The sequence below is a fragment of the Papaver somniferum genome, chromosome 4, assembly GCF_003573695.1.
Source record: "Papaver somniferum cultivar HN1 chromosome 4, ASM357369v1, whole genome shotgun sequence".
Taxonomy (NCBI): domain Eukaryota; kingdom Viridiplantae; phylum Streptophyta; class Magnoliopsida; order Ranunculales; family Papaveraceae; genus Papaver; species Papaver somniferum.
The window spans coordinates 15,233,557-15,261,190 of NC_039361.1; the positions used below are offsets into that span (position 1 = coordinate 15,233,557).

General features: G+C 38.5%; 1 protein-coding gene across 2 annotated transcripts; it reads left to right on the plus strand.

The window, feature by feature from the left end:
* Positions 1–10,291: 10,291 nt before the first annotated feature.
* Positions 10,292–27,304, plus strand: LOC113274813. 2 transcript variants are annotated; one of them, XM_026524211.1, is made up of 2 exons: positions 10,292–11,767; positions 27,244–27,304. In XM_026524211.1, exon 1 carries the CDS (start codon positions 10,504–10,506, stop codon positions 11,440–11,442), a length of 939 nt encoding a protein of 312 aa, XP_026379996.1. In that variant the 5' UTR covers positions 10,292–10,503; the 3' UTR covers positions 11,443–11,767; positions 27,244–27,304. The 2 variants fall into 2 exon arrangements, with proteins under 2 accessions (XP_026379996.1, XP_026379997.1); XM_026524212.1 differs by lacking the exon at positions 27,244–27,304 and having other exon boundaries at positions 10,292–10,576; positions 10,663–11,476.
* The last annotated feature ends 330 nt before the right edge of the window (positions 27,305–27,634 follow it).

The window sequence follows — 27,634 nt, forward strand, 5'->3', positions numbered from 1 at the left end:
TAAGCACAGACGGTTCATGGCCAGCGGAAAATACCTTGCAAGAAATTAGGAAAATACTGAGCGATCTTCCTCAAGCGAAAGTGAAATATATTAAGAGGAAGAATAACTCAGCAGCGGACTATATTGCGAAGGAGGCAAGGATTAAAAAGCTTCAACATATGTCGGATAATATGCAGCTAAAAGTTCAATCAACTAGCATAGATTCTAATGTTTTCGATAAAAATGATATTGAAAATCTCATGTACTATATTTGCTAGTTAATATATTATCTCTTTCCATAAAAAAAAAACATAGAAAAGCAGGATGTCCATGACGTGTACGTGTGGGATGCACCAAATCTTCATTGAATTTTATTTTTCCGTTAGAAGGAGCTCGTACATGTTCTGCAGTACCGCCTGTGAGGAAATACCATATGGTTCTAGAAATAATATATTAGAGGGAGTTTGGTCCAGTTGACCTAGTCAACTGTCTGTTTGGTCCTTTTTGGAAAAATATGTTATTGTCTGGTCCTGGAAATTATGGTTTGGTCCTAAGATGACGTCATGGATGATGTAATTGTCATCTTGTAGTGGCAGAAATACCCTTAGATTATGACCATATATATAGTCAAAAAGTAAGAGAGAAGAAATCGTTTTCAGATTTACTTTCTCTCTCATCTTTTTTTTCCAGATCTGAAATGTTGTTCATTAGTTCAGATGAACCAACAGTTCAATATCAAGAATGAACAGAGGTGATGAAGATTTAAAGACGACGATGAAGCTTTTTGAAGATGAAGATGAAGATTTGCAAAGATGATGTGATGATTTTTTGGAGAGATGATGCGACGATTTACAAAGAAATAAGAAACAAAGTTTGTCTTGATGATGAAGATTTCAAATCAAGATGTTGTTGCTGCTGTTTTGAAGATGAAGAAGAAGATGGAGATTTCAAATCAAGATGTTGTTGTTGATGCTCGTGTTGAAGATGAAGATAAAGATGATTTGCTGCTCGTGATGCTGCTGCTGCTGCTGCTGGTGTTGAAGATGAATAAGATGTTTTGTTGCTCGTGTTCGGTGATGAAATATGTTGAAGAATCTTTTCGATCTTGAAGTTTTGGTGCTTGTTTGTTGATGATGAAGATGATGTTGTTGTTGATGATGAACGAGGTTGAATACATTCTCTGAAAACGATGACGACGATGATGAAGAAGAAGAAAATGACGACGACGATGTTCCGCTACTGCTGAGATGAACTCGTGTTTGAAGACGTGTTGATGAAATCGTGTTGATGACGATGATGTTTGCTGCTGCTGCTGTTTTGATGACGATGTTGCTGCGGCTGCTGTTTTGATGACGATGTTGTTGCTGCTGTTGAAGATGATGTTGAGATGATGAAGATGATGAGTTTTGTGTGTTTTGATTAGGTGTTCATTCAGTAGATGAACTCTGTTGCTGCTGCTATTGAAGACGACGAAGATGATGAAGATGGTGTTGCAGTTCATTTTTAGGAATGAACTCTGATTTTTATGGATTTTTTTTGTGTGTTCATGTAAAAGAATGAACTCTGTTTTCATATAGGTTTTATTAGGAGTTCATTTGAAAAAATGAATTCGGTTTTCATAGGTTTTATTAGGAGTTCATTTGAAAAAATGAATTCGGTTTTCATAGGTTTTACTAGGAGTTCATTTGAAAAAATGAACTCTGATTTTTTGTGCTTAATAACAAAACTTTTGTAGAATTTTAATGAAATAATGAACTAAAAATTATTGATGGTTCATTACGCAGAATGAACTGCTACGAGAAAATAAGTAAAAATTAACGTGGAAGGTATTTTTGTCAGTTTTATATTTTTAAATAATTATGGACCAAACAGTAAAGATATTTTCCCAAAAAACCAAACAGACATGGGACCGCCTAAAAAAAGACCAAACGATATTTTCCTCTTATATTTAGCACTAAGGTTCATAATATTCTTTTGGGAGAGTGGTGACCGAATGTGATCAATACATTGGGAACATTGGAAAACTCCAAAATGTTCGATGAACGGAGTTTTGGACATTTTCAAAACTGATATTGTCTCACTATACAGTGTCTGCACATGGCACTATGCGATGCATGTGCATGTGCGGGGATGAAAAATTGAGAAGTAAAAGTGAAGTGACGGAAGAATCAATTTTGGCTTGCGGGCAATCTTCGCTTTGCAACAAGATGGAAAAGTATATTTTTATCAGAAAATGGGCTATATAGCCAAAAAGGCATTCTTTCTGGGCCATATGGACGGGTAAGAATTCAACCTGGGTCAAATGACCAAAAGAATCTTTTAATGTGGAGAGACGTTACTATCCTTTTGATCCAATCTTTCTTCATCACCGTCACCTACGATTTCTCCACCATCGGCACCATTGACATCAAGATTTCAGTATCACCACCACCACAAATACGAACACCTACTTGATTTCAAGCTACGCCACCACCACTAACATAAAACCCCACCACATAACCACAACCACCACCACCACCATCATCAATAATGACTACAACCACCACCACCATCACGGACAGTAACAAGTTAGGTTTTTTTTGGGGTTTAGATAGATTACAACTACAACCAGCATCACCATCTTCCTACGCCACCAAAAACACCGACGACATCACCACCACCACCGTCTACATTTTTTTTCATCCAAATGTCTTAATTAAAATGAAGATTTTCTCAAATTCATTGAAACTCAGAAAATTAGGTTTTTTTCTTACATCAATCGACAATCGTACAAGATGTGCACTGGTAAGTTTCCTAATCCTAATTCTTTTGTTGATTTGATTACTCATCAATTTCACTTGGATTGACCTTAAGTACGTTGATTTTATGAGATGAATCCTTTTATATATGAGTGAAGTTTTAATCTGTCTTTTATTCTTGTGTAAACATGGATGAAACTGACATCATCCTATTTTAGACCTTCAATTAGTGAGATGATCAATATTTTAGTTAGTTATTTTTTTTCTAGTGTAAATATGGATGAAATTGGTATCATCTAGTACTAAACCTGAAATTTATCAGATGAATGCAATTCTAGTCTTTTTTTTTCCTTACATAAACATGATGAAACCGGTATCATCCTGTTTTAAATTTTGGTTGACATTGTTTTCATCCATATATAAAGTAATATGAAACGGGTATCGTTTTGTTTTAGATGAAATTGCTATCATCTTGTTTTAGATTTGACAGAATTTATTTTCATTCGTGTTTAGACTAATATGAAACTAATATCATCCTGGATGATTTTGTTTCATCCATGTTTAAACTAGTATGAAATTCGTATTATCATGGTTCAGATACAGCTGAATTTACATTCATCCATATTTAACATAGGATGAAAATGGTTTCATCTTGTATTAAATTTGTGTAAACATGGATGATATTGGTATCATCCTGTTTTGGATTTGGTCGAATTTTTTTTCATCCATGTATAAAGTAATATGAAACTGGTATCATCCTGTTTTGGATTTGGTCGAATTTTTTTCATCCATGTGTAAAGTAATATGAAACTGGTATCATCCTGTTTTAGATTTGACTGAATTTTTTTCATCCCTGTATAAAACATGGATAATATTGGTATCATCCTGTTTTAGATTTGACTGAATTTTTTTTCATCCGTGTATAAACACATGGATGATATTGGTATCATCCTGTTTTGGATTTGGTCGAATTTTTTTTCATCCATGTATAAAGTAATATGAAACGGGCATCATCCTATTTTAGATTTGACTGAATTTTTTTTCACCCGTGTTTAAACTGATATGAAACCGGTATCATCCTATATGATTGTGTAAAAATAATAACTAGTCATAGTGGAGGTCAGTAAATCACCTATAAGAACCCATGACTTATGAATGAATAAATAATCCACTAGCTTAGGCCGAATGGTAGATATGGTTCATGTTTCTTCTCTACTTTTCGTAAAAAAAAAAAGACTCGCCAAGTTTGTCCATTGGGTATGCCGATCTCCTCCCCTGCCTTTTCTCCTTCATTTTGTAATTATTTATCCCTTCTTGTAGGGATTTTGCTGCCTAATGTTGGGTGTGGTGTTTTATCTTGATGCAAATAACAGTGAGTGGGAATTTCAAAAGTACAGTGACTAATAGTATTTCTTCACCGATGACAAAGCAAGTCAAGATGTACGACCTGTATCTTCTTCCTTCACTCTGACAACTCTTGTAATAAAGCCTAGATCTGGATTTTTCCTGCTTTTACATACTTCAATTTTATTTTTTTGCTCCAGGTGTCTTGAATTTTTGGGATGCTAGGTTTTTCCATTCAACTTTTAAAACTCTAGTAAGATGTTCATTAGTTACTAAGATTACGTTGTTAGTAATGTTGTTTCTCACTTAACCTCCCCTCGGAGACATTAATATGATCGTATTTTATACGTAGGAATTACCAATAGGTACCATTACAGTGTTCTTAGTTAGTGGCAGGTCCATCCATTAAAGCCCACTAATCAGAGGTCCATAATTAAGAGAAAACATGAAAATGGACCAAATTTTTTAAGCCCAGGTCCTGTACACGTGCGGGACAAATTGTTTGAAATTTCTAAATACCTAAACTACCCTTCCAATCCTACATATATTAAAGAAGTCTATTTCAAAGTTTCTAAAAAAAATTTCAGCCGATTATTCTTGGGAAAATTCTGCACTCTTTCTTCTTCTGGATTTGGGACTAGGGTTTCTGAAGATTTCTTCTGCGATTTTTAACAGGTATGTTGCTTAATCTTTTCTTTTTCTTCTTTCTGCTTCAGTTTAATGGAGATAGGTTGTGTTCTGTTTTTTTTTTTATGATTCTTGTTCGTTTTTATTCAGTTATTTGGTTAGATTGTTAAGTTTTTAGTTTATTTTAGCTTTCGATTTGATTATCTTTCTGTTTTCTTTTCAAAATCAGTTTTGTTTTCACTTTCAGATCGTATTATCCAGCAGTACATATATGACATACTCATTGTTTCTGCTACAGTTTTTGAATCATTATAAGATTTGAATTTTGGATCATGGAGATCGGTTGTGTTCTGTTTGTTTTTTATGAATCTTGTTCGTATTTATTCAGTTATTTGGTTAGATTGTTAAGTTTTTAGCTTATTTTAGTTCGATTTGATTATATTTCTGTTTTCTTTTCAAAATCAGGTTTGTTTTCACTTTCAGATCGTATTATCCAGCAGTACATACATGACATACTCATTGTTTATGCTCTTGGATTCTGTTTCTTGCATAGATCTTTCACTTTTTTTAGTTTGACCCATCAGTACGTATGTGAAATACCGTATTACGTGCTTCGATTCTGCTGTTTCTCCTAGATTCTTAATTATTCTTTGTCATGCAGTTGATTTTGTAGTTCATGAATCTGCAGTACATATATGGCATACTCATAGAAACTGCTCTTAGAATATGTTTCTTGCATAGATCTCTCACTTTTTTTAGTTTGACCCATCAGTACGTATGTGAAATACTGCATTTTAATACTGTTACATCTTTGTGACATTTGCAGGTTCAAAACATGTCTGATGCAGAGTGTTCCAATCCGAATACCTACTGCTATGAATACATTTATTATAATCATCATCATTTTGCTGTCAAAGTTCCTGTGATTGCTGACTTTGCTGTGTTTTTGCTCCTTTTTTAGTCTTACCCTTCAGTACTTATGTGAAATACTGTCATATGTCTTTCGATTCTCTTATTTTTCATAGATCTGTCACCTGTTGTTGTCATACTGTTGATTTGTAGTTCATGAATCTTCAGTACATATATCGCATACTGATAGGAAGTGCTCCTTGTTATGTTTAAAGAGAAGTGAAGTAGATGCAGGCATACAGTGGAGCTGCAATAATGAGTGCTGCTGTACAACAACCCAATCTTTTTACTAAAGGTTCTTCAACTTTTTTTCCCAAGTTGGGTACTACTACTGGGGATAGATTACCTTCTCAAGTTAGGCAGACCCTGAAGTAAGTTCAATAATTGATAGTGAGAAGAATCGTCAGTTTAACAGCTTGGAGCTCATTGCTTCAGAGAATTTTACATCTCGCGCAGTGATGGAAGCTGTGGGTTCTTGTCTCACAAACAAGTATTCAGAAGGGATTTCTGGTAAAAGGTAAAGATGGTGCTTAATGTTGTATTTTTTCCCTGTATTTGTATTGAAATGCATTTGATCATTTCATTCTGCAATGTAGGTATTATGGTGGCAATGAGTACATTGATGAGCTAGAGACACTTTGTCAACAAAGGGCTTTGTTCATGTAACTGGAACATGGTCTGGATCTTCCTCATGGAGGTCACTTGTCACATGGATTTATGACTCCTAAAAGACGGGTATCTGGGACTTCGATTTATTTTGAATTGATGCCCTACCGTCTTGATGAATCAACAGGTGCTGCTCTGCATTCTTATATTGTGTAATGACTATGTGGTCTATTGTTGTTCATTTATAATTCGTTGATAATTTGCATTCATTACCAAATTCACTTGCAGGCCTTATTGATTATGATATGCTTGAGAAAACTGCCACCCTCTTTCGACCAAAACTCATCATTGTTGGTGCTAGTGCTTATCCTCGTGATTTCGATTATCCTCGAATGAGAAAGGTATACACATATATTTTGATTGTCAACAGTTGTTATTCTTAGTGATCAGAGAATCAGACTAGTTAACCCATTACGCACACCTAATTCCCTTTCCTGCTATGTTTCTTGAATATTGCAGATTCTGTTGGGGCTTTTCTCGTGATGGATATGACTCATATAAGTGGTCTCGTTACTGCATCTGTACTTGCCGACCCATTTGAATACTGTGATGTTGTAACAACCACCACTCACAAGGTACACCTAGTCACATTCATGAAGTCTGCAAGACTGCAACTACTGACACCAACACAAGCAGCATTTGTTTTTATTGGTTTAGGTTCAAGGGTCATGTTGTTTACTATGTCTTCTGTTTCAATTTGCAGTCATTACGAGGTCCCAGAGGTGGCATGATTTTCTTCAAGAAAGATCCTGTTCTTTGGGTTGATATGGAATCTGCGATTAACAATGCTGTTTTCCCAGGGTTACAGGTAACTAAAACTGTAGCGGTTATTTGTGATTTATCATTGGTTCAACATTATAACATTTTTTAGGTTTGTTACAGTTGTTTTTCGTGTATGAATTGACAGTACATATATGGCGTACTGATACAAAACTCTTCTAGTTTTGTTTTATTTGAAGTTTTTCCAATTTTTTTGGTTCGATCCATGAGTATGTATGTATAATACTGATAGGAAGTGCTATTTGCTGTATTTTTGCTCCTTTTTTAGTCTTACCCTTCAGTACTTATGTGAAATACTGTAATATGTCTTTCGATTCTCTTATTTTTCATAGATCTATCACCTGTTGTTGTCATACTGTTGATTTGTAGTTCATGAATCTTCATTACATATATCGCATACTGATAGTAAGTGCTCCTTGTTATGTTTGATTCAGTACGTATATGAAATACTGAAATAGATGCTCTTTGTTACGTTTGATTCAGTACTGGAATTGGATATGGAGATGATCTGGAGATGCAATTCAGAACTTATTGCAAGAAATGACAGATTTTGAATGATAGGAACAGGAGTTGTTGTTGGTTCAGATTTGCAAGCTTGTGAAATTGGTGGTGGTCTTGATGAAGTTACAAATTGGTTGTGACGTGTGTTTGAAAGAAGGTGTGCTGCAAATGGATTTGGAGGAACATAGAAGGTTGGGTTGCTACATTGTATGATCCTACAATGTATGTGATGTAATACGTTTTCTAATTTATTTATCATTGATTCTTACATATTTTTACTCTACCTGGAAGCAGTGCAGCAAATATGTACTCGAATTTGTAAGCATTCAGATATATAATCGGATTTGTAAGCAGTACGACAGATATGTACTCAAATTTGTAAGCAGTGTAGCAAATATGTACTCGAATTTTTAAGCAGTATACCAGATATGTACTCAAATTTGTAAGCAGTGTAGACACACACGTTTGGTAGTAACGGGCATTATGGACATTTCCATGTTTTAATTAATTTTGGACCTCCGGATAAAAAAAAGTTCCGGTTGGACCCTACTATAAATAACTATATGGGCCTAGGACCAAACAAGAAATTGATCTTTTGTTCCTAGAATTGATCTTTATATTTGATCTTTTGTTCCTAGAATTGCCAATCAGGTTTACCATTTTAGTAGAATCGTAGCTACTAGTGCATAGTCAGGGATGGGATAACCATTGTTTGTAACCAATACTGAGGGAAAAAAGTATGTATGACAGGGACGACGATCTTGAATTTTGCGGTGAATGTTCTAAAGGAAGGAGTTTGTTTCCTGTAAAATTTCGGTCAGAGAATCCAGAACAAGTCTGCGATGTTTGATGTGTACGTCTCGAATCTGTGCAGTCGATAACCAATCCAACTGCAGTCGATAACCAATCTGTGCAGTCGATAACCAATCCAACTGCGGCACCATTCACGACGTGGTAACCAACCGGTAACGACTTATCCATTCCCACCAGCTGGAAGATCTCCAGCGACGATGCCCATTTCCACACCCTCTGCGGACCTGGTAACATCTAATCCTCCAACTGGTTTGTCTAATGCACGAGCACTATGTATAACTGTCGACAATATGCGTAGGTGTTGGACTTATTGGTCTGTATGTTGATGCGCAATTTATAAATGCTGAGGATCAGGATGTGCTTTTCTTTATTGATAACATTTTCCGTTTCACTCAGGTAGGTGTTGCCGGCACTTGTTTAGACTGTTTGATTTTCTTTCTTTTCAGATTATCTGAACTTCCTGTTATGCAGGCTAATTCTGAGGTGTCTGCTTTGCTTGGTCGTAGCCCATGTGTTGTTGGTCGGCTTTGGTTTCGTTGGTCCCGCTCAAATACTCAAAGATATTGGGGTACTGATGTTAGGTTATATTTGTACGTGGGACAAATTTGTTTGCTATAAAAAAAAACTTAGTTTAAAAGGTTAAGGGGTATTTTAGGTGATTGATATTCTTTTGTTTTTTATTTCTGGGTGAAATATCCAAATTGGCTATTTAAACAGTATTTTTTGTATTACTGTCCATATGAACAGTATCAAAACCTAGAAATCTATTTCACCCAGGAATTATAATTAACCTAATAACGATAATTTCTAGGTGAAAAAGACATATAAAATTTGATACTTTAAATGGACGAGAATGTAAAATAGCCAGGATGTAAACAGTTTTATCCTACCCATTTTCAAATATTTTTTCTTATTTTTAATTTACATCAGGATGCATTCAGTTTCATCCTCGCTATTTTTTAAGTTTAAGCCAGGATGAATCCAGATTCATTCTTGCTATTTTTTGGGGGTCCATTTCACCCATACTAATTTTTACTTGTTCATTAGAACAATGTTTTAAAAATATTTGAACAATTTGACCAAATTTCTCTTTTTTGGTATTAATTTTGTTCGTTTTAATGTTTATTTGTTATTCATCCGGAATTAATCAATCTTAGCTTTGGAACAAGATGGCGAAGTATATTTTTACACAAAATTGGTTAAAAAGACCAAAATCAACAATTCCTGGGTGAAATGGACAGTTAGATTTTGATATTGTTTAAATGGACAAAAATATAAAAATAGGCAGGATGTAACCAGTTTCATCGTGCCCATTTTCAAATATTTTTTCTTATTTTTAATTTACACAGGATGTATCCAGTTTCATCCTTGCTATTTTTTAAATTTAAGCAGTTTCATCCTTACTATTTTTTTTTACCATTTCATCCAAACTATTTTTTACTCGTCCATTTGAACCGTGATTTAAAAATATTTGAACAAATGATCCATTTTCCGATATTTTTATTGTAAATCGTTTTTTGTATTAATTTTGTCATTTTTAATGTTTATATTTGTTTTATGTTTATTTGTTTTTAATCTAGAGTTATTGTTGCCTGCTAGTTATACGGTTTGTTCTAAAAGATTGTCGTGTGCTTCGGCCATCTTGTCAATTAGTGATGCCCTAGCCTGGTCATTAGCATTCTCTTGGGCGGCACTTGTCGGGATTCAGATAGATTCAAACTTCACTAGCATAATGTTTGATTGAGATATCTAGTCTTTGTATATATTAGAGATTATGTGCATGTGTGTGTTAAGTGTGTGAGTCAACACATGTGTCACAGGTCCATTGGTCAAATATTGACCTATCTGTAATAACTTCACCAACCTGAACAGCCTTAAATAGGCTTTGTAAAACTCGAATTCATCTGTTTTATCAATAATAATTACAAGTTCTCTCATGGTATCACGGCAGAGGATCCTGAGCTGAAAATTTTTCTTGCGTAACATAAATTCTTCGACAAATTTTTCAACGCATCAACACACGAATCTAAGCATCTTTCTAATATCCTTTACAGATTCATATCTCATAGTTTTTCGATTGAGTTTTTCATTCAAGATCTGTAATCTTGAACCAAGTTTTTCAATAATCTTTATCGTTTTTTTGTTAATGTCACCTTCAACAATCGTATATCAAAGGCGAAGAAATATGGCTACTACTTCGAATTCGGCTGCTCAGATGGGTGATTTCACTTTCCCCTTTACTAATATCTCAAATTTTGTTTCTACCAAATTGGGTCCGAATAATTTCTTGTTATGGCGTGATCAGATGGAATCAATTCTCGTATCAACGGATCTATTTGGTTATGTTATTGGTGATGTTCAAGAACCAGTAAAGCAGATTGAAATTAATGGTGTTTTGAGTTTGAATCCGGAATGGTTATGCTGGAGGAAGATAGATTGTTTTGTGACAAGTTGCATGAAAGCTACCTTCACTGATTCTGTTAGCGGTGATGTTTTGGGTCTCTCTACTGCACAAGAAATTTGGGCTTATCTTGAAATAAGTTTTAAGAGTCGATTCATGGCCAGTAAAAGTATGCTCAGAAACCAGCTTCATAATATCAAGAAAGGTAATCTCACTTTTCTTGTTTATCTACATAATATCAAGAATATAGCTAATTCATTAGCTGCAATAGGAGAAAGGGTTAATCCCTATGATTTAACAATGTATGTCCTAAATGTTCTAGGAAGAGAATATGATTCCTTTGTGACTGCAGCTCATAATAGAGGAATGCCTTTTAGTTTTGCTGAACTCAAACCTAGATTACTTAATCATGAGCAATGGCTCATAGATCAGCAACAAGATTCTACAATGTTATTTGAAGCACAAATTCCTTCTGCATTCTACAGTAGAAATGGTAATTCTAGTAATGTATATGTTGGGAATGGAAGAGGAAAGTCGAAAGGAAATTTTAAGAATGGTCAGGGTCAAAATAATGGATACAAGAATTCTCAAGGATACAATAACAGTTCTGCTCAAGCAAATGGTAATTCTGGACAGGCTACTGGCGGAAGAAGGGATTTATCAAATGTAGATTGTCAAATTTGAAGAAAGAAAGGGCATTATGCCAGTAGATGTCACTTCAGATACTACCCTCCAACTTTTGCTTCATCTTCAACAAGCAATTCTGGTCAACAACAACAGGCTTTTACTTCTTTAACTGAAGATCAAATTTTTGGTGATCCTTCTACTTCTCCTTCTAGCTGATTCAGGAGATACAGCTTATATGACTGGAAATGAAGGTCTTATACAAAATACTTCTAGCTTCAGAGGCAAAGAGAAAGTGCAAGTGGGTAATGGTAAGTGTAACGGACAGGAGAATTTCCCTTCTAATGGGTTGGATTTCAACCCAAATAGCAAGACGAAACCCCCGGTACGTCACTCGAAAACTAAACAAAAATTTACGTTCATTTCCAAATCCAGTAATAAAGAGTGCCAAAGGCCAACAAGAAAAATAAAAAACACAAGAATGAAAATGAAAATGAAAATGAAAATCTCTTGCCGTGGCTCTGACTAAATGAATTAAAGAGGTTAATGTACTTTTTGTTGAAGCAACACTTTACAAAGAAGTAACTAAAAAGAGACAAGGTCTCAAAACGTACATTAGAAAGTTGACAAAACCATTTAATCTATAATGGCAAAAGTTCATATAGTTGAAATGAACTACAGATAACAAGAGTTAATAAAATGAATCTCACCGGCTAGTGGGAAGACTAAAATAAAATTTTCAAGCACTTGTCAAAAGTCAAGACATCACCGACACATTTTAAAATTGATCATCTATAGTGCTTTTGTATTAAGTTGAGAACTAAAACATATGAAAATTTAATCTAAAAATATTAATAGATGTACATAAGATGGTTAGCTCATACAATAGACGAAAATGTACATGTGCTTGTACTGCATTGAAGATGACAGTGAAGGAATTTCTTAAACAGTCTACACATCTGAAAATCCGAAAACCCCAGAATGAGTTAGCTGACGGTCTTACACAGAAAAATATAATCAAAAGCATTGGTCAAGCCAGACAATTAAACCACCCAGATAACCCCGTGATATACATATACGACAAGCAAAGTTACCAAGTTTTGCTTAAGCTCCTAGCCGTAAGCTCTTCCTAAGCTTACATCCCTAACCTCTCTTCAAAATCTGTTTGGGGGAAAACAAAACAAAACGGGGCGAGCGAACGCCCAGTAGGAGTTTTAAAGGCGAAACATAACACCTGCGAGAAACATAAGGATAGACAAGAGCAGCAGCTAAAATAATGTACAAAATGTAAAGCTTTAAACAATCAGTCAATAACTAAGATTCAATGCCGCAAATAAAGATAATTACTCTACTATTCCTTTGGCAAACGCCATTGTCAGGGTAGTCCAATACCAGCCACCGTTATCAAACAAACGGTCTTCCGGGTTGCCATCCGTAGATGGGGTGCCAATTAAGGCCTGACGGTCCTATAGTAGAGTCATCTAGCTTCCAAATCAAATCGATTACCATCAAGGAAACTTCCAGAAACCAAGTTATGAAAAACTCAGAAATTGCAGCAATTGCGGCATTCTTAAGAATCAATGAAATATACAATCACAAGTACATTCCAGAATAGAAAGACAGCTGTCAAAACCAAAAGCTTAACCGACACAACTATACCTGTACGGTCCCAATCTCACCAGATAGTCGATAACTACAAATAGCATAGGAAGCTAATTAAGCTACAACAACCACATATCCAGGGAGCACAAAAATGGATATGAATATGAAGTAAGCAGGGGGAAATCTCGCATTGCAGTCCTCATTGCCGAGAGGGTTTTCATAGGAATGAAAAACAAACACTTTATTGGGTGTAGATTCAAATAGGTTCAAATGATATGACCAAACTAAAATCAAAGAACTAAATGACTACGAATAACCCAAGTCTATCAAAAAAACGTATAAAATCATTTGGCAGAACATTTTAAGTAAAATTCCGCAACAATGGTTTGCAAGTTTGGAACACTTTTGGCTAGTGCAGTAAGACAAAAATATTGGGTTAGCATACTTGAGATGCTAAGTGGTCAACAAAACAAGAAGGAATGCATGGAGGAAACTCTTTAATGGAGTAATAGAAAATATATTAGTTCACCCAATCATTTTTTTAAACAAGTCATAGGCTGATTCATGAAGTCAGTACAAGGCTTAATTTTCAAAAATCAAAACTTGGTAGTTGTGTAGTATTTTCAATCTTTAGAAACCAATTTCGTCCCACAATTTGATAGGCCATAAGTGAACATAAAAACATAGGATTTCAGACTAATATTGTTTTGCAAAAATCATCAAAGCAGGGGTAACTGGAAAGAGGTTTATGGACAAGGTTTGTTAACTCAATATCGGCAACCAGGGATTTTAAGAGGAAAACTTAAGCTGGTGCTTTAAGGAAAAACATTGAGCTGGAAAGTGTGAATTTCAATAGAATAAAAAATCCATGAGAAATTGTTCAAATCTTTGACAAATACCCGTTAATGAAGCATAAGCATCAAGATTCAAAAATATAGAGCATGATCAGTTCATCAAGTTTCAGGTTACCAACAGAAAGTATGTTACTCATTGGGTCCCTTAAACAAACAGAAAGTACGCAAGTTTAGGAAAACTCAACTCAAGGCTTGATTGATTTTGGGTGGGAAAACAAATTTGGATAGCTGCGAACATTTCAAACCTTCAAAATCATTTTGTGCATTTAAAAATCTGTACAGCTCAAAATGTAAGCATAAGACACAAAAACGATAGGATTTCCAATAAGATTCATGTTGCGGGAAATCATTCAAAACATAGGTAAATTGAAGGAGATTCACAGACAAAATTTGTAAAAAAAATTTAGTTAACAAAACATCCCAAACAATCGTTTTGATCTGCGTATGAACGATAATAAAATTCGAAAATGTTGCGCATGTTCGGGACATTCAAAGAAGTACTCATAAACCAAAAATGAGATGTATTTATGAAATTAAAGAACCAAACCATACTGAAATGATCAGACTTCCAAACCAGGTTATATAAAAGATTACGGTAGGGACGGGATAAAAATCCAAACTTCACTCTCGGCAAGTAGACAAATGGAGTAGAAAGTTTTAGGGATTTTTCATGTAATTTCAATTTAAACACAGATTCAGATATAATTTGCAATCATCCATCCTTTGATTTAAAGTAATCATGAAATATGGAGAGGGGTTAAAATCAAACATGCATAAGTAATATCGATTAACAACATTGAAACCCATAGTTCAAAATCAAAAGGGAAGAAACCCCTACCTTTGTAGAAAATGATTTCAGCCGGTAACGGAGCGTGGCTTGAACTTGCACTAAAAATCAAAATCCTTCTTTTGCTCGAGTTTGACTTGAAAATCAGTGGTTGATGTTTATGAAAGAAGAGGAAAATATGGAGGAACAACACAGAAATTTTAGAAATTAGAGTTGGTATAAAAAAGAAGAAGATAAAAGTACCCCTAGCTGCTCATGTCCGCCAGATGTCAAGCATGCTAAATAATTCAAGACTTTTATATATTTTCTACTAACTATATCCCCTAGTGCTATTAAGGGATAACTTGTTTTACGTAAAACACCCATGCTGGGTTCAAGGCACTCTCTACATTTATAAGCATCTGATATTAGAATCGTATGCGCATTAGAGCATCCACAGTGGGCGAGTATAACTAAAAATTTGGGATGAGATAGTGATGCAGTGGGACGGAGTAAAGATCAAATCCCAGCCAAAGATCAAATTCCAGACCATATTTGGTCGCGACCAAATACCAAATCCTAATATAGTCGGGCGTAAATTTAAAGTACGCTTGTTGCTGGGCGTAAATTTAAAGTACGCTTGTTAACGGGCGGAGATTTAAATTACGCCCGATGAAAATTCAAATTAAAAAAAAAAAAAAATGAGGCGTAAACTTAAAGTACGCCTGTTGACAGGCGTAAACTTAAAGTACGCCTGGTGATTGATTGGGCGGACATTTGAGATACGCCCGATGAAATTTTTTTGGGGCGGATCTTTAAATTACGCGCGACCAAATTTTAATCGCCACCGTTACGTGACAACACGGATTAAATCCAAAATTTGATCTTTTTTTAGATCTTTGATCTTTGGTTTTGATCGCACCACTGCAGTTGCTCTTACGGAAGAATTCTATTTTCCTAATCAAAAGGGTTGGGCTAGGCCTCAAAGCCCAAAAAAATATTATTTTTTTGCCGCCGTTACAGTAAGTCTCTTCAAATTACTTCTACAGGTACTTCTTATATACAAACACCTAAAACTAGTTTTAGGATGAATACAGTGCTTTTAGTCCCTGAGATGAAGCATAACTTAATATCAGTTGCTAGATTTACAAAGGAAAATTCTTTTTACTTTAGACTTGATCCATATGTATATTAGATTAGAGATTTATATTCAGGAACTTTGCTTGCTCATGGCTCAGTAGTTAACACTCTATATCCAATTCAATGTGTTTCAAATTCAAGAAATAATCCTTGTGCTTTATCTCCTACCTTGTTTGCATCTTCTAAAGTTTGGCATGATAGGCTAGGTCATCCTTCTAGTCATATTATTCAAAAGTTGAATTCTTCTAAGCACATCACGTTGACTACTCCTAATTTTTTTTCTTTATGTCATCCTTGTCAGCTTCCAAAGAGTAAAAAATTGCCTTTCAAACTTTCATCTTCTCGTGCTGATAAACCTCTTTCTTTGATTCATTGTGATGTTTGGGGTCCAACTGTGCCTTCTTTAAATGGTTACAAGTATTATATTGTTTTTGTAGATGATCATAGTAGGCTTCGTTGGATTCATCCAATGGAACTGAAATCAGATGTTTTTAAGTGCTTTACTCATTATAAAACTCATGTTGAACTTCAATTCAATTTCAAAATTTTAGCTTTTCAAGTTGATGGTGCAACGGACTATGTTAAGGGTCATTTTAAAGTTTTATTGGAGTCAAGTGGTTTTTTAATAAGAATTTCTTGTCCAAAACCCCCTGAGCAAAATGGCATTGCAGAAAGAAAACATAGGCACATTACTGATATGGGGAATTCCTTGTTGTTTAATGCTCATTGTCCTAAAGATATGTGGTACGATGCTTTTCTTACTGCCACATATTTGATAAACAGAACACCAATAAGAATTTGAATTTTAAGTCTCCATTTATTTGGTGTCCCTCCTTATTACTCTTTTTTGAAATTTTTTGGCATTGTTTGTTATCCACATATAACTCATTCAAGAGTTGATAAGTTGTCTCCAAAGTCGGTAAAATGTGTTTTTCTTGGCTATAGTCCTCTGCATATGGGTTATAAGTGTTATAATCCAGTTTCAAAAAAATATTATGTGACTAGGCATGTGATCTTTGATGAAAGTCAGTTTTATTATCAATCCTCTGTCTCTGATTCAAATTCAGAGAATACATTTTCTGATTTGTCACCCTCCCCCTACAACGCCATCATCGACCGAAGATGGGTGCACAAGCTCAAAGGAGTAGCAGCGACCTATCATCAGTACCTCAGGTTTCCAACACCCGAAGGGGTAATAGAAATAAAGAGAGATCAGGTCACCACTCGGGAATGCCAGGCTATACAAAATCATCTCAATAACGAACATGATGAGCACCGTAAATCCCGAAGAAGTCGAAACAAAGAGGCTGCCAAGGAAAAAGCAATTGACCTTTACCTCGAAGAAATCTCCGGAAAAAGTCTGACGAAGGATAACATCGTTCTAAACACCGAAGCAAGTACCACAATAGGTAAAGGGGCTGAAGAGCCTACCAAATAGCAATTAAAGAACGTCCCTCTCCTAGGGGAACCGAATCCTACACTCACATCAGTGGAACCCGTGAAGGAGATCAATATAGGGACCTAAGAGAACCCGAAGATGATCAAGATATGGACTTTAATGGATAAAGAAAGAGAGATTGCTCTAACCAAGTTACTCATGGAATACGCGGATATCTTCGCGTGGAAGTTAGGGGACATGCCAGGGATTGATCCGAAGATAATTCAGCACGAACTTCGTATAAAGCCGGGCACGCCCCCCTTCAAGCAAAAAGTACGAAAGGTAACACCAGAGTACCACCAAGCAATTGAGAAGGAGCTCCGCAAATTGTTAGAAGCAGGATTCATCAAGGAGGTCAAATACCCAACATGGATATCGAACATGGTCATAGTGCCAAAGAAGAATGGAGGAGTAAGAATATGCATCGACTTCACCAACCTCAATAAGGCATGTCCGAAGGATAGTTACCCGCTCCCAAGCATCGATCAACTGGTGGAAGCCGTCGAAGGATACGAAAAACTATCATTCATGGATGGATATTCTGGCTACAACCAAGTAGCCCTTGCAGAAGAGGATCAACAATACACAACATTCTACACCCTGCACGACCTCTATTATTATACAAGGATGCCCTTCGGACTCAGAAATGCAGGGGAAACATACCAGAGTATGGTTGATGCTATCTTCAAGCCTTGGATCGGGAGTACCCTAGAAGTCTATGTTGACGATATGCTTGTCAAAAGTAAGATGTGCAAGGATCACCATCAGAACCTGAGGTATATCTTTGAATCAATGAGGAAGCACAACATGAAAGTAAACCCAGAAAAATGCACATTCGGCGTTACCTCAGGGAAGTTCCTCGGATACCTAGTAACAAAGAGGGGCATCGAAGTAGATCCAGCCAAGATGCAGGCCATCGTGGAGATGTCATCCCCGAAGAACATGAAATAAGTCCAAAAGCTCAATGGATCCCTAGCGGCTTTGGGCAGGTTCATCGCCAGGTCATCGGAAAAATGCAAACATTTCTTCAACATCCTCAAAAAGGGAAGAAAGTTTGAGTGGACCGCAGAATGAGAAGAATCTTTCCAAAAGATCAAAGAATATCTTGCGACGATCCTAATACTGCAAAAACCCGATCCTGATGAGGTTTTGGCCTTTTACATAGCAGCGACAGAGGATGCGGTCAGCGCAGTATTGGTCAAGACGAACACGAAGATAGAGCAGCCAATTTATTACGTCAGCAAGATCCTCAACACCGCAGAAAGAAATTATACGAAGATCGAGAAGCTCATCTTGGCACTAGTATGGGCAACCCAAAAGCTAAGAACCTACTTCTTGACTCACTACATTCGTGTCTCGTGCAAAGCACCACTGGAGGTTGTTCTCAAGAGCGCTGGGAAAGTAGGAAGGATAGTAAAATGGAATACTCATCTCGATCAGTTCAACATCATCCATGAGATACAACATTCACAAAAATCGCAAGTCCTGGCGGATATTTTAGCAGATTTACCCCTGGACAATGATGACGAAGTAAGGGACATACCAGAAGCACAGGGTGGAAAAGACCCGGTTGATGTTCTCGAACCCACGAGCCAAACACGATGGGAGGTCTTCGTGGACGGATCAAGGAATAGAGAAGGTGCGGGCATAGGCATCGTAATCACTACCCCCTCCGGAGAAAGTATCGTACACGCACTGAGGTTGGAATTCAAGGGGCATACCAATAACAGCGTAGAATACGAAGCTGTGGTACATGCTCTGCGTTTAATAATAGAAATGGAAATAATCGATGTACGCCTGACAAGTGATGCACAACTAGCCATACGACAGATATGACTAGAATACAATGTCTGCGATGACACCCTCTCCGCATACATGGCTTTGGTCCAAACCTTAGCCTCACAGATACCAAGCATCAAATTCCGACACCTATGAAGAAAAGATCTCAGGCATGCCGACGCCTTGGCATACATATCATCCATGCTAAAAGATGACAATGTTAAATCCATAAAAATAACAAGAGTGTACGAACCTTCGGTCACCCCACAACAGTCTTTCGCTACAAATCGTGAAGACGATGTAGGAGAGGACATTGGTGACGACGATGTGGAGAGGACATTGCTGAGGACTTCGTCGAAGACGACATCATGACAAGGGCGAACGAATACATTGACTTCATCAACGAAGAATACTGGAGAACCGAGATTCACCTTTACCTTGAAGAAGGTACGCTACCTACGGACTTGAAGCAATCCTGAAAGATACAATCAAGGGCAGGGAGATACGATCTTCGTGATGGAGTATTGTACAAGAAATCCTTTCTCGGACCACTACTACGATGTCTATCCAGAGAGGAGGGGCATCGTATTTTGAAAGATATCCATTATGGGGATGCAGGTAACCATAGCGGAATGAGATCACTGGCGGATAAAACAAAAATGTAGGGATACTATTGGCCACAAATGATCCGAGATGACGCTAGGATGTCTAGGAGATGCGAAGAATGCCAGCGGTTTGCTAAGAAGATTCATGCTCCTGCAACAAAGCTGAATTCTGTAGATAGTCCTTGGCCATTTTCAAAATGGGGTGTAGACATCGTAGGCCCCCTGATCGAAGGGTCAGGGAAAAGGCGATTCTTGATCGTCGCCACATACTACTTCAGCAAGTGGGTGGAGGCCAAAGCCCTAGCTAGAATCCGAGACGTGGATGTATTCACATTCATCTTTCAGAACATCATTTGCAGGTTTGGCATCCCCACAGAAATTGTCTCCGACAATGGCAAGCAATTACAAGGGAAAAACATAGATATGCTCTTCGATACTTCAAAATTAGGAAGAACAAATCCCCCATTTACCCCCAGAGTAATGGCCAGGCCGAGGCTACGAACAAGACCCTTGGTCTTATTCTCAAAAAGCAATTGAACGAACATAAAGGACGGTGGTGCGAACAATTACACAACGTGCTATGGGCATACCGAACAAAACGAAGATACTCCACGGGTGAATCACCATTCCTCCTCACGTACGGATCCGAAGCAGTCATCCCGATAGAAATCATCATGCCAACTACAAAGACTGAAGCCTGGGAGAAGACCCTCACAACAGATATGATGCTGGAAAGGCTCGATGATCTAGAAGAAAGGAGGGAGACAACATTACAAATGATGGAAAACTACCAACGAAGGCTAGCCAGAGAATACAACACAAAATTTAAGCTTAGGAACTTCGTAGAAGGACAGTATGTGCTAAGAACCATACTGCAATACCAGCGAGAGAAAAAGTGGGGCAAGTTAGCACCATCATGGGGAGGTCCGTTTATAATACATGATATCCCCGGGAATGGATCTTACTACCTGCGTAATCTGAAAGGAGAAGTCCTAAGACACCCATGGAACGCTAAATACCTCAATCCATACTATCCGTAAGGCAGCGCAGTTCTGCACCTGCGTGAAGAGTACCAGAAGAAGAAGACAGCGTACCCGCTCGACGTGTTTCTATCTCTGGACGAGGAATATCAGACCTCACCTAATCCATTAAACGAAATATTTTTCAAAATAACTCTAATGGGGAAAATATCAATATACAATCTCTCGGGACTCCCCTATCAGCGTCCATAAGTGTACGACCATGAGGGAGGCTTCCAACAGAAAGAGATACCCAAACACGCAACAAGGTAGTGGTTCAGCGGAATGGGTGCCTGTAAATATTTTTAATAACGCATCACATATCCTGGAAAGATGCATCAACCCCCACCGTTTGGTGATCCTCTGGCCAAGGGTTAGCCAGCGGGGTGACAGGTCCAAAGTCAATAACAAAGGTGTATACCTTCGTTACTGCCGTCAAACACTTTTTATCATCTAATTTTGAATATTTAATTACTCGTTGCCTAAAATTCAAATAAATTAAGGATGCAGGTAAAACAGAGTTGTACATATCCAAATAAACGATGATCCATTCCAGAAAAGTTGATTACAAGCTCGGGAAATTAAGCAAGGGATAAACAAAAGTAAACCAAGATACACAAAAATTGTCCCAAAGCCAAGTAATCAACAAAGATCAAATTTCTATAACAAACACAGAAGCTTACTTCCCCTTGGAAGGCTCGGCTCGATCAGCAGGATTCTTCGGTTGAGACGAAGGAACACTTCCCCCCGAAGAAGGACCTGAGGAGCTAGCCAAAGGCTCAGGCATAGGACGACGAGCATATTTCTTAAAAATATTATATTCCTGCAGAAGGTTCTGTTCGATCTTGGTTAAAGTCTTGTTACTCTCCTCGTCCAGTTGACAACGAGCCTTATGAGTAATCACGGTAGCTCTGAGCTCGGATTCCGACAACAAAGATGACAAGCGGGCCACCTCCTGGGCTGCTTCCTTCTCCGCTACATCCCTAGATCCAGCCATCCCTTCAAAATACTTGGTTTGACCCTCCTGGTACACTAGGGAAGATTGAGCCTTTTCAAGCTTCCCATTTGCAAGGTTAAGCTGTCCTTCGAGCTCTGATAAAGGAAACACAAAATGGTTAGAAGGATAGAGTCACAGAACCACTCACAACCCAATAAATGTATACCTTCGACTGTAGCCGAAGCTATCTCATATTCATTAACTATAGCGTTCCGGGCTTCGTCAAGAAAATCATACTCCTCTGAAATTTTCTTATAATCCAACTGAAGAGTAGTAAGAGAAAACTGACACTCATCCAACTCTACCTGTTTCATGGAGTCTAAATGACGAAGATGATCAACTTCGTTATTCATTTTTTCTATACCCTTAGTAAGCCTGTACATATTAACTTCAAGATACTTTTCAGAATCCACCAAACGAGCAACATCGGCTCGAGAAGCGGTCAAAGCATTACTAAGGGAAAAATCCTCAGCTCTGGTATCATCTCTCTCCCGAACAAGTAGTTGTATATAGTCCTGACTTCAGGATTGTGGGAGGATCGAGCTTGATATAACTCTTCTTCCAAGTCTGCTACCTTAGCTTCCAAACGAGAAACATTCTCATGGGCCTCACGAATATTTTCCCGAGTCCACAATAAAGCACCGTTAAATAACGGCGATCAGAGTTTAATTTATTCTGCATACCGACCACGCCTTTCTCGATGCCGTGCTGCCAGTTCGTTATGTTCATCAGCTCGGGCGTTCCACTTCTCAGCTTCACCTTTAATCTTCGTTACTAATTCCTGAATTCGGGAAGCTTGACGAGCCCTCTCACTTCGAAGCCATGTTAACTCTCTGACATCACCCGGTGAAGATAGGGCGGGGAGACTCAGACAGCGCGCTAAGGAGACAAAAGAGAGAGATGAAGGGGAGAGTATAAAAAGAAAACAAACCTTTAGAAGACGAAGCATCGTTGCGGGCCTTCTCCAACTCACTACGAACCAATTCAAGTTCAACACGAAGCTTCTCCTCTTCGGCTCCAAGCTGCTCCTTCCCCTTCACACGGTTCTTCAGTTCCAATATCTCCTTGTCCCTAGCAGAAATAAGCACTTCAGTGGCATTCAACTCTTCTTCCCTATGACGAAGCTTTGCCTCCAGCTTGAGGGACTTCTCCTTGAAGAATTAGTACAAAGTGTGGTTTCAATGTTCACTTCTCATCATCTACAATGATCACGAACAAATAATAACTATTAATAAAGAGATATGTCAGCAATAAAAGAAGGAATCAACGATGACTTACTTCAAGGACACGCTGTTGGGGATAACCATACTGATACCATCAGCGATAGCCATCATGTCAGCAATGGAAGAAGGGGGATCGACCAGTAAGCTGGTAGAGGTAGCTCCTAAATCTTTCTCCCAACTTTCGGCAACATCATCGGAAGATGACAACTGCATCCTTTGGCGGGTAAAGGCATCAGAGTATTTCTCGCTCGGTATCACCGGGGCAGGGTTCGGCACAAACATCAGATTTTTCTTCATCAACCAATCCAGTATGGCATCCTCACCGTACTGCATCATGGCTCTATCAAAATCCTCCGAAGATGCACCAGAAAAAGTTCCAATATCATCCACATCCCCTTGACCATGGGAACTCTTCTTGGCCCCGGCCTCCTCGTTAGCACGAGTCTCATCGCCCTCACCGTCTAAACTTTCCCCCTGATCAGCTGCCCTTTCACCACCGGTCCCAGCTTCTTTTTCGTCACCAGTCTCGGTTACTCCCCCACCAGCGGCCTTCTCACCTTCGCCCCCAAGAACATCCCATTCATCATTTGGAGAAACCAAAGAAAACTCCTCAACTAGCTCCATGGCAGCGTTAATATCCATCGGACCCCCGGCGGAATGAATTTTACCAAAAGAAAATTCTGGAGTAGGGTTTGTTGGCTGAATCTCAGCATCCTCATTCCCCTGATCTTGCACCGATCCAATAGGGGGATCGTTCATAGGAGTGTCAGACATAACTCTCTCCCCACCAGTGCCATCAAGGGCGTTCGCCCTTCGTTGGCGCCACCATCAGTATTTTCATCATTCTCATGATTATTAGGAGAGCTATCTGTTCGTTCCTCATCATCGGTAACATCTTCTTCATCCTCGAGATCCTTATCATTTACGGGGCTGGTAACCTCATCATGAATGTCTATCTCCTCCATAGGGGCAGTGGAATACTGAACCGCGCCTATCTTGTTTTTCCTTTTTGCCTAAGGATATAACACTCAACATGTCAGTACAAAAACTATTTTCTCCATGCTTCGAGTTACCTTAAACTAAGAAGAAAATGGGCAACATAAGGGACCATACCTTGGCAGCGGCATTACCCTTCGAAGGAAGGACATCGTCGGAGCTTTCGTCTTCATCAGCAGCGTCAACGACATAATCTAAGTTCATACCATCGAAATTCAACCGCCAGGGGCAGAAGTCACCGTAGCGAGCTGGAGCGCTATCACGAGGCTGACTGCCAGCAACAGGACGTCATCCATGCTGACCAGGCACCCAGTCATAAGCCCAAGAACCAACATAATCATGGTCACGCTTAATATTTTCACGGTTGGGAAAAATCTTCTGTTGAGAAGTCCCTTCGGTAACAGGAACGTAACGAAGCTTCGAATCACTCACTTTACTTAAAAGACGAACTTCACCATGAGAAGCAGAAATCGTAGGAACACCTACACCCCTTGGCTTGCGATTTCTACTGTTGACATAATCTCCAAAAGAAGCGTTAGAATTTGCAGAAGTATACAAATATCTTTCAACAGGATCGGGAGTATAGCAGGTCATCATCGTCTCACCCTTGCTTCGAAGATAACACTCCTTCAAAGTACGAAGATAATTCCCAATTAGCTGCAATACCGAGTGACAATGAGTATTATGAGTAGAACCTTCGCGATCGGCCAAAACATCATAATAAAAGGAATCCCTCGACTTATACAAGGGAAGCATCAAACCCGCTTCAAAAACCCCCACAATAGTCAACATAATGAAGGTCATCGTACTTATAGTTCACGATCATATCATAGATAAGATCATCGTCTAGTGCATATAACTTAACATCAAAGAACTCGAGGCCATGCTTCGCCTTGAATACATCGAGATCAACATGCTTGAAAGTAACCTTTTTCTTTCCCACCGAAATGCTTCGTATGACCGGGGCAGTATCAGGGCTAGTGGGTTTACTCAACGATGGCTTCTTCGTCTTAGGAGGACTTATATCTGAACCTTTCCTTTTGAGCGGTGGATTCCTGGGATGGTCCTCCATGGGCGCAAAAGATTTATCAAAAGATTCTTTCACCGCAGCAGTAGATTGCGAAGCTTTAGAACCCGAAGGAGGCATCGTGTTTTGAGGAGGCATGGATCGAAGAGGTTGAACAGTCAGCGGTTCGGCACGATGTGGAGAAGAGTGCTTCATATTTCTTGGCTCAACACGTTGGGGAGAAGGATGAGCCACAGGACGATTAACCGCATACCGATACCCCTTCGGTGGATCCCCTTTCTTCATAATAGAAACCCTTGGACCCGAAGATGACGAAACTTTCTGTGCTCGCGGATCTGGTTTGAAATACTTATATGGACCACCCTTCGGCGGAGATATATCAGGACTTCTATGTGGAGATCTGTAGGGGCTCGATGGCGGAGTTTGGTATGGGACCCGATGACGATCAGACATACCTACGAGGGGCAAGAAAGTAACACAAAGATCAGATAAAGCAAATAATAAAAAATCTAGATTTTGCAAACTTTCACAGTTCATCCGAAATATCGACAGGGGCACAGAGAAAAATAGACTAACAAAAACGAGAAACCCTGATTCAGTCATAACTGTCAAAAATAAGCTTCAACGACCAGCAAAGAAGTCTTAAGTTTTTGCGATAAAGAACAGTAGAAACTATATATACTTTCGTATATTTTCTTCTTCATCGCAAAAACCTAGATACAGCAGCAGAAAAATGAATATCAACTAAAATCTAGAACAAGATGATGAACACCATACCTGGATAAAAGGCGGTTTGGACAATCAGAGGTGGACAGGATCGAGACTATTGAAGAACAATGACAGCGGCTTAACTCAGAGAATCTTGTCAGAATGGGTCGAAGTTGTGACAGAGAGAATCAGGAGCAGCAACATTTAAGAGATAAAGAACAAAAGAGAAGAACTTGAAGAGAGAATGAAGAACCAGGAGAATGAAGAGTTATGAACTTACAAGGAATGAAGAAGAATAAAATTTATTGAATTTACAACTTCTCTCATATTTATAACAAGATAAAACCGTCACACGAATCAAGGTGAAGTTAATGCCAATAGTGGGAACGTGCGGCAAGGATAAGGAGAGGTTAATGAGGAGAGATGAGAATGTGAAGGTGGTTTTTCTCCAAACTTTGACCAACTTCAAGCTTAGAGAAAAGGGGAAAATTGTATATACATTATTCATCATCCGCCACGTGTTAAAAGGAGTACACGTGGGAGACACGCAACAGTGAGACATCAAGATATGATGCCACATCCCAACACCCAGGGGACCTCTATCGCCCATATATGTTCATCATCACAATGATCCAATGGCTCAGGAGTATGGAGCACTGAAGGAACGAGCCACCGCGAAGTACTGAAGAGCACCCAAATATCTGCTTTATCCCATCTCGAGGCAGATCCAAGATCAACGGAGAAGATTAGCTCCACTGACGAAGATGTGACAGGGGCATCAGACATCTGTCTGACGCGTGCGGACCGCCCAACCACCCGCATTAAATACCATAGGCATAGGGTACGTTTCAGCAGATCTTTGGAAGAAAAGGAGGTGACCCTTCGTAACCATACAGGACCGAGGGATCCTTCGGTCGAGAAAGAAGATACCAGCGGGATCGGCACAAAGAACAAGAAGATAAGGATATAACTGTCCCAGATAGCGGACCCCATGTTCTATCTCTATAAATACCCCTCTCCACTGAAAGAGAAGGGGTCGACCAGTTCTTAGTAAGATAGAGAAGAGATTAGGAGAGAGAAATATGAAGAGTAAGTATGAGTTCTATTTCCCCCTTAGATTCGTTATTCACACAGAGTCATTCGACTACCTTTGTAACTACTCAATACATAGTGAAACACAAACCCCCGTGGGATTTAGGCCTTAGTGCTGAACCACGTAAATCATCGTCTTATTTACATTCAACACTTTACTTTCTGTCTTGATTATTATGCTTTGATTTTATATACTCTACGAACGTATGAATAACTAAATTATTCCTCATAACTAGACAAGGACGAGCCCGAAGGCTCTGAGTCGATGAATCATCGTCTTAATGCAATTTTCCTAGTAATGTACTTTCCTTTATTCGTACATGAGTAAATGCGAACATTGTTTGTGAACACTTGGATACCATCGTTATTTCTGTGTTCACATCACAAGTTTCCTCGACTTCCAAATACAGTCTTGGTTTACTATTTCCAACACAGGCAAACAGTCTCTTTTTTCCGTATGCTTGTTTGATGAGTGCCAAAAATTGTATATATTTATCCCTTTTTGTTGGCATTTAACTCATCTTTTATGCATTAATTCTACATTTTATCCCATATTCTGTATTTTCATTGTTTTCAAGAATAAATATTTTTTATTAATTAATTTTGCATTTTTAGGTAATAAATAAAGTCTGGATGACTTGCGGAGCAAAAAGAGCAGAAAAGTAGTGAAAAGCCGGGAGAAATCACGCAAGGAAGCCGCGAAGAATGGTGCGCACAACCTTATTTTCCACACACAAAAACGCCTCTGTTCTCAGCCATCAGATCAGTTCTCAGAAGCATCCGACGGTCGCTCCCTTGCTGTGCATCGAAGTTTGATATCTCCGCCCTACACTACAGTACCTAACTCCATCAAGTACCGTTCGTTTCGTTGTATCTCTTCATCCGACGGTCGCTCATCGCCTGCCTCCGCATCGCCGTCAGATCCACCTACCATCTTCCCATCCATCGGTCCAGCTGCGCGAAACATCAAAATCCTCTACACCTGCTCAACACCCTAGTACCCGAA

What these genes read in the sequence shown, in the direction of transcription:
- LOC113274813 (XM_026524211.1), top strand. Translation starts at nt 10,504, where the DNA reads ATGTCACCTTCAACAATCGTATATCAAAGGCGAAGAAATATGGCTACT.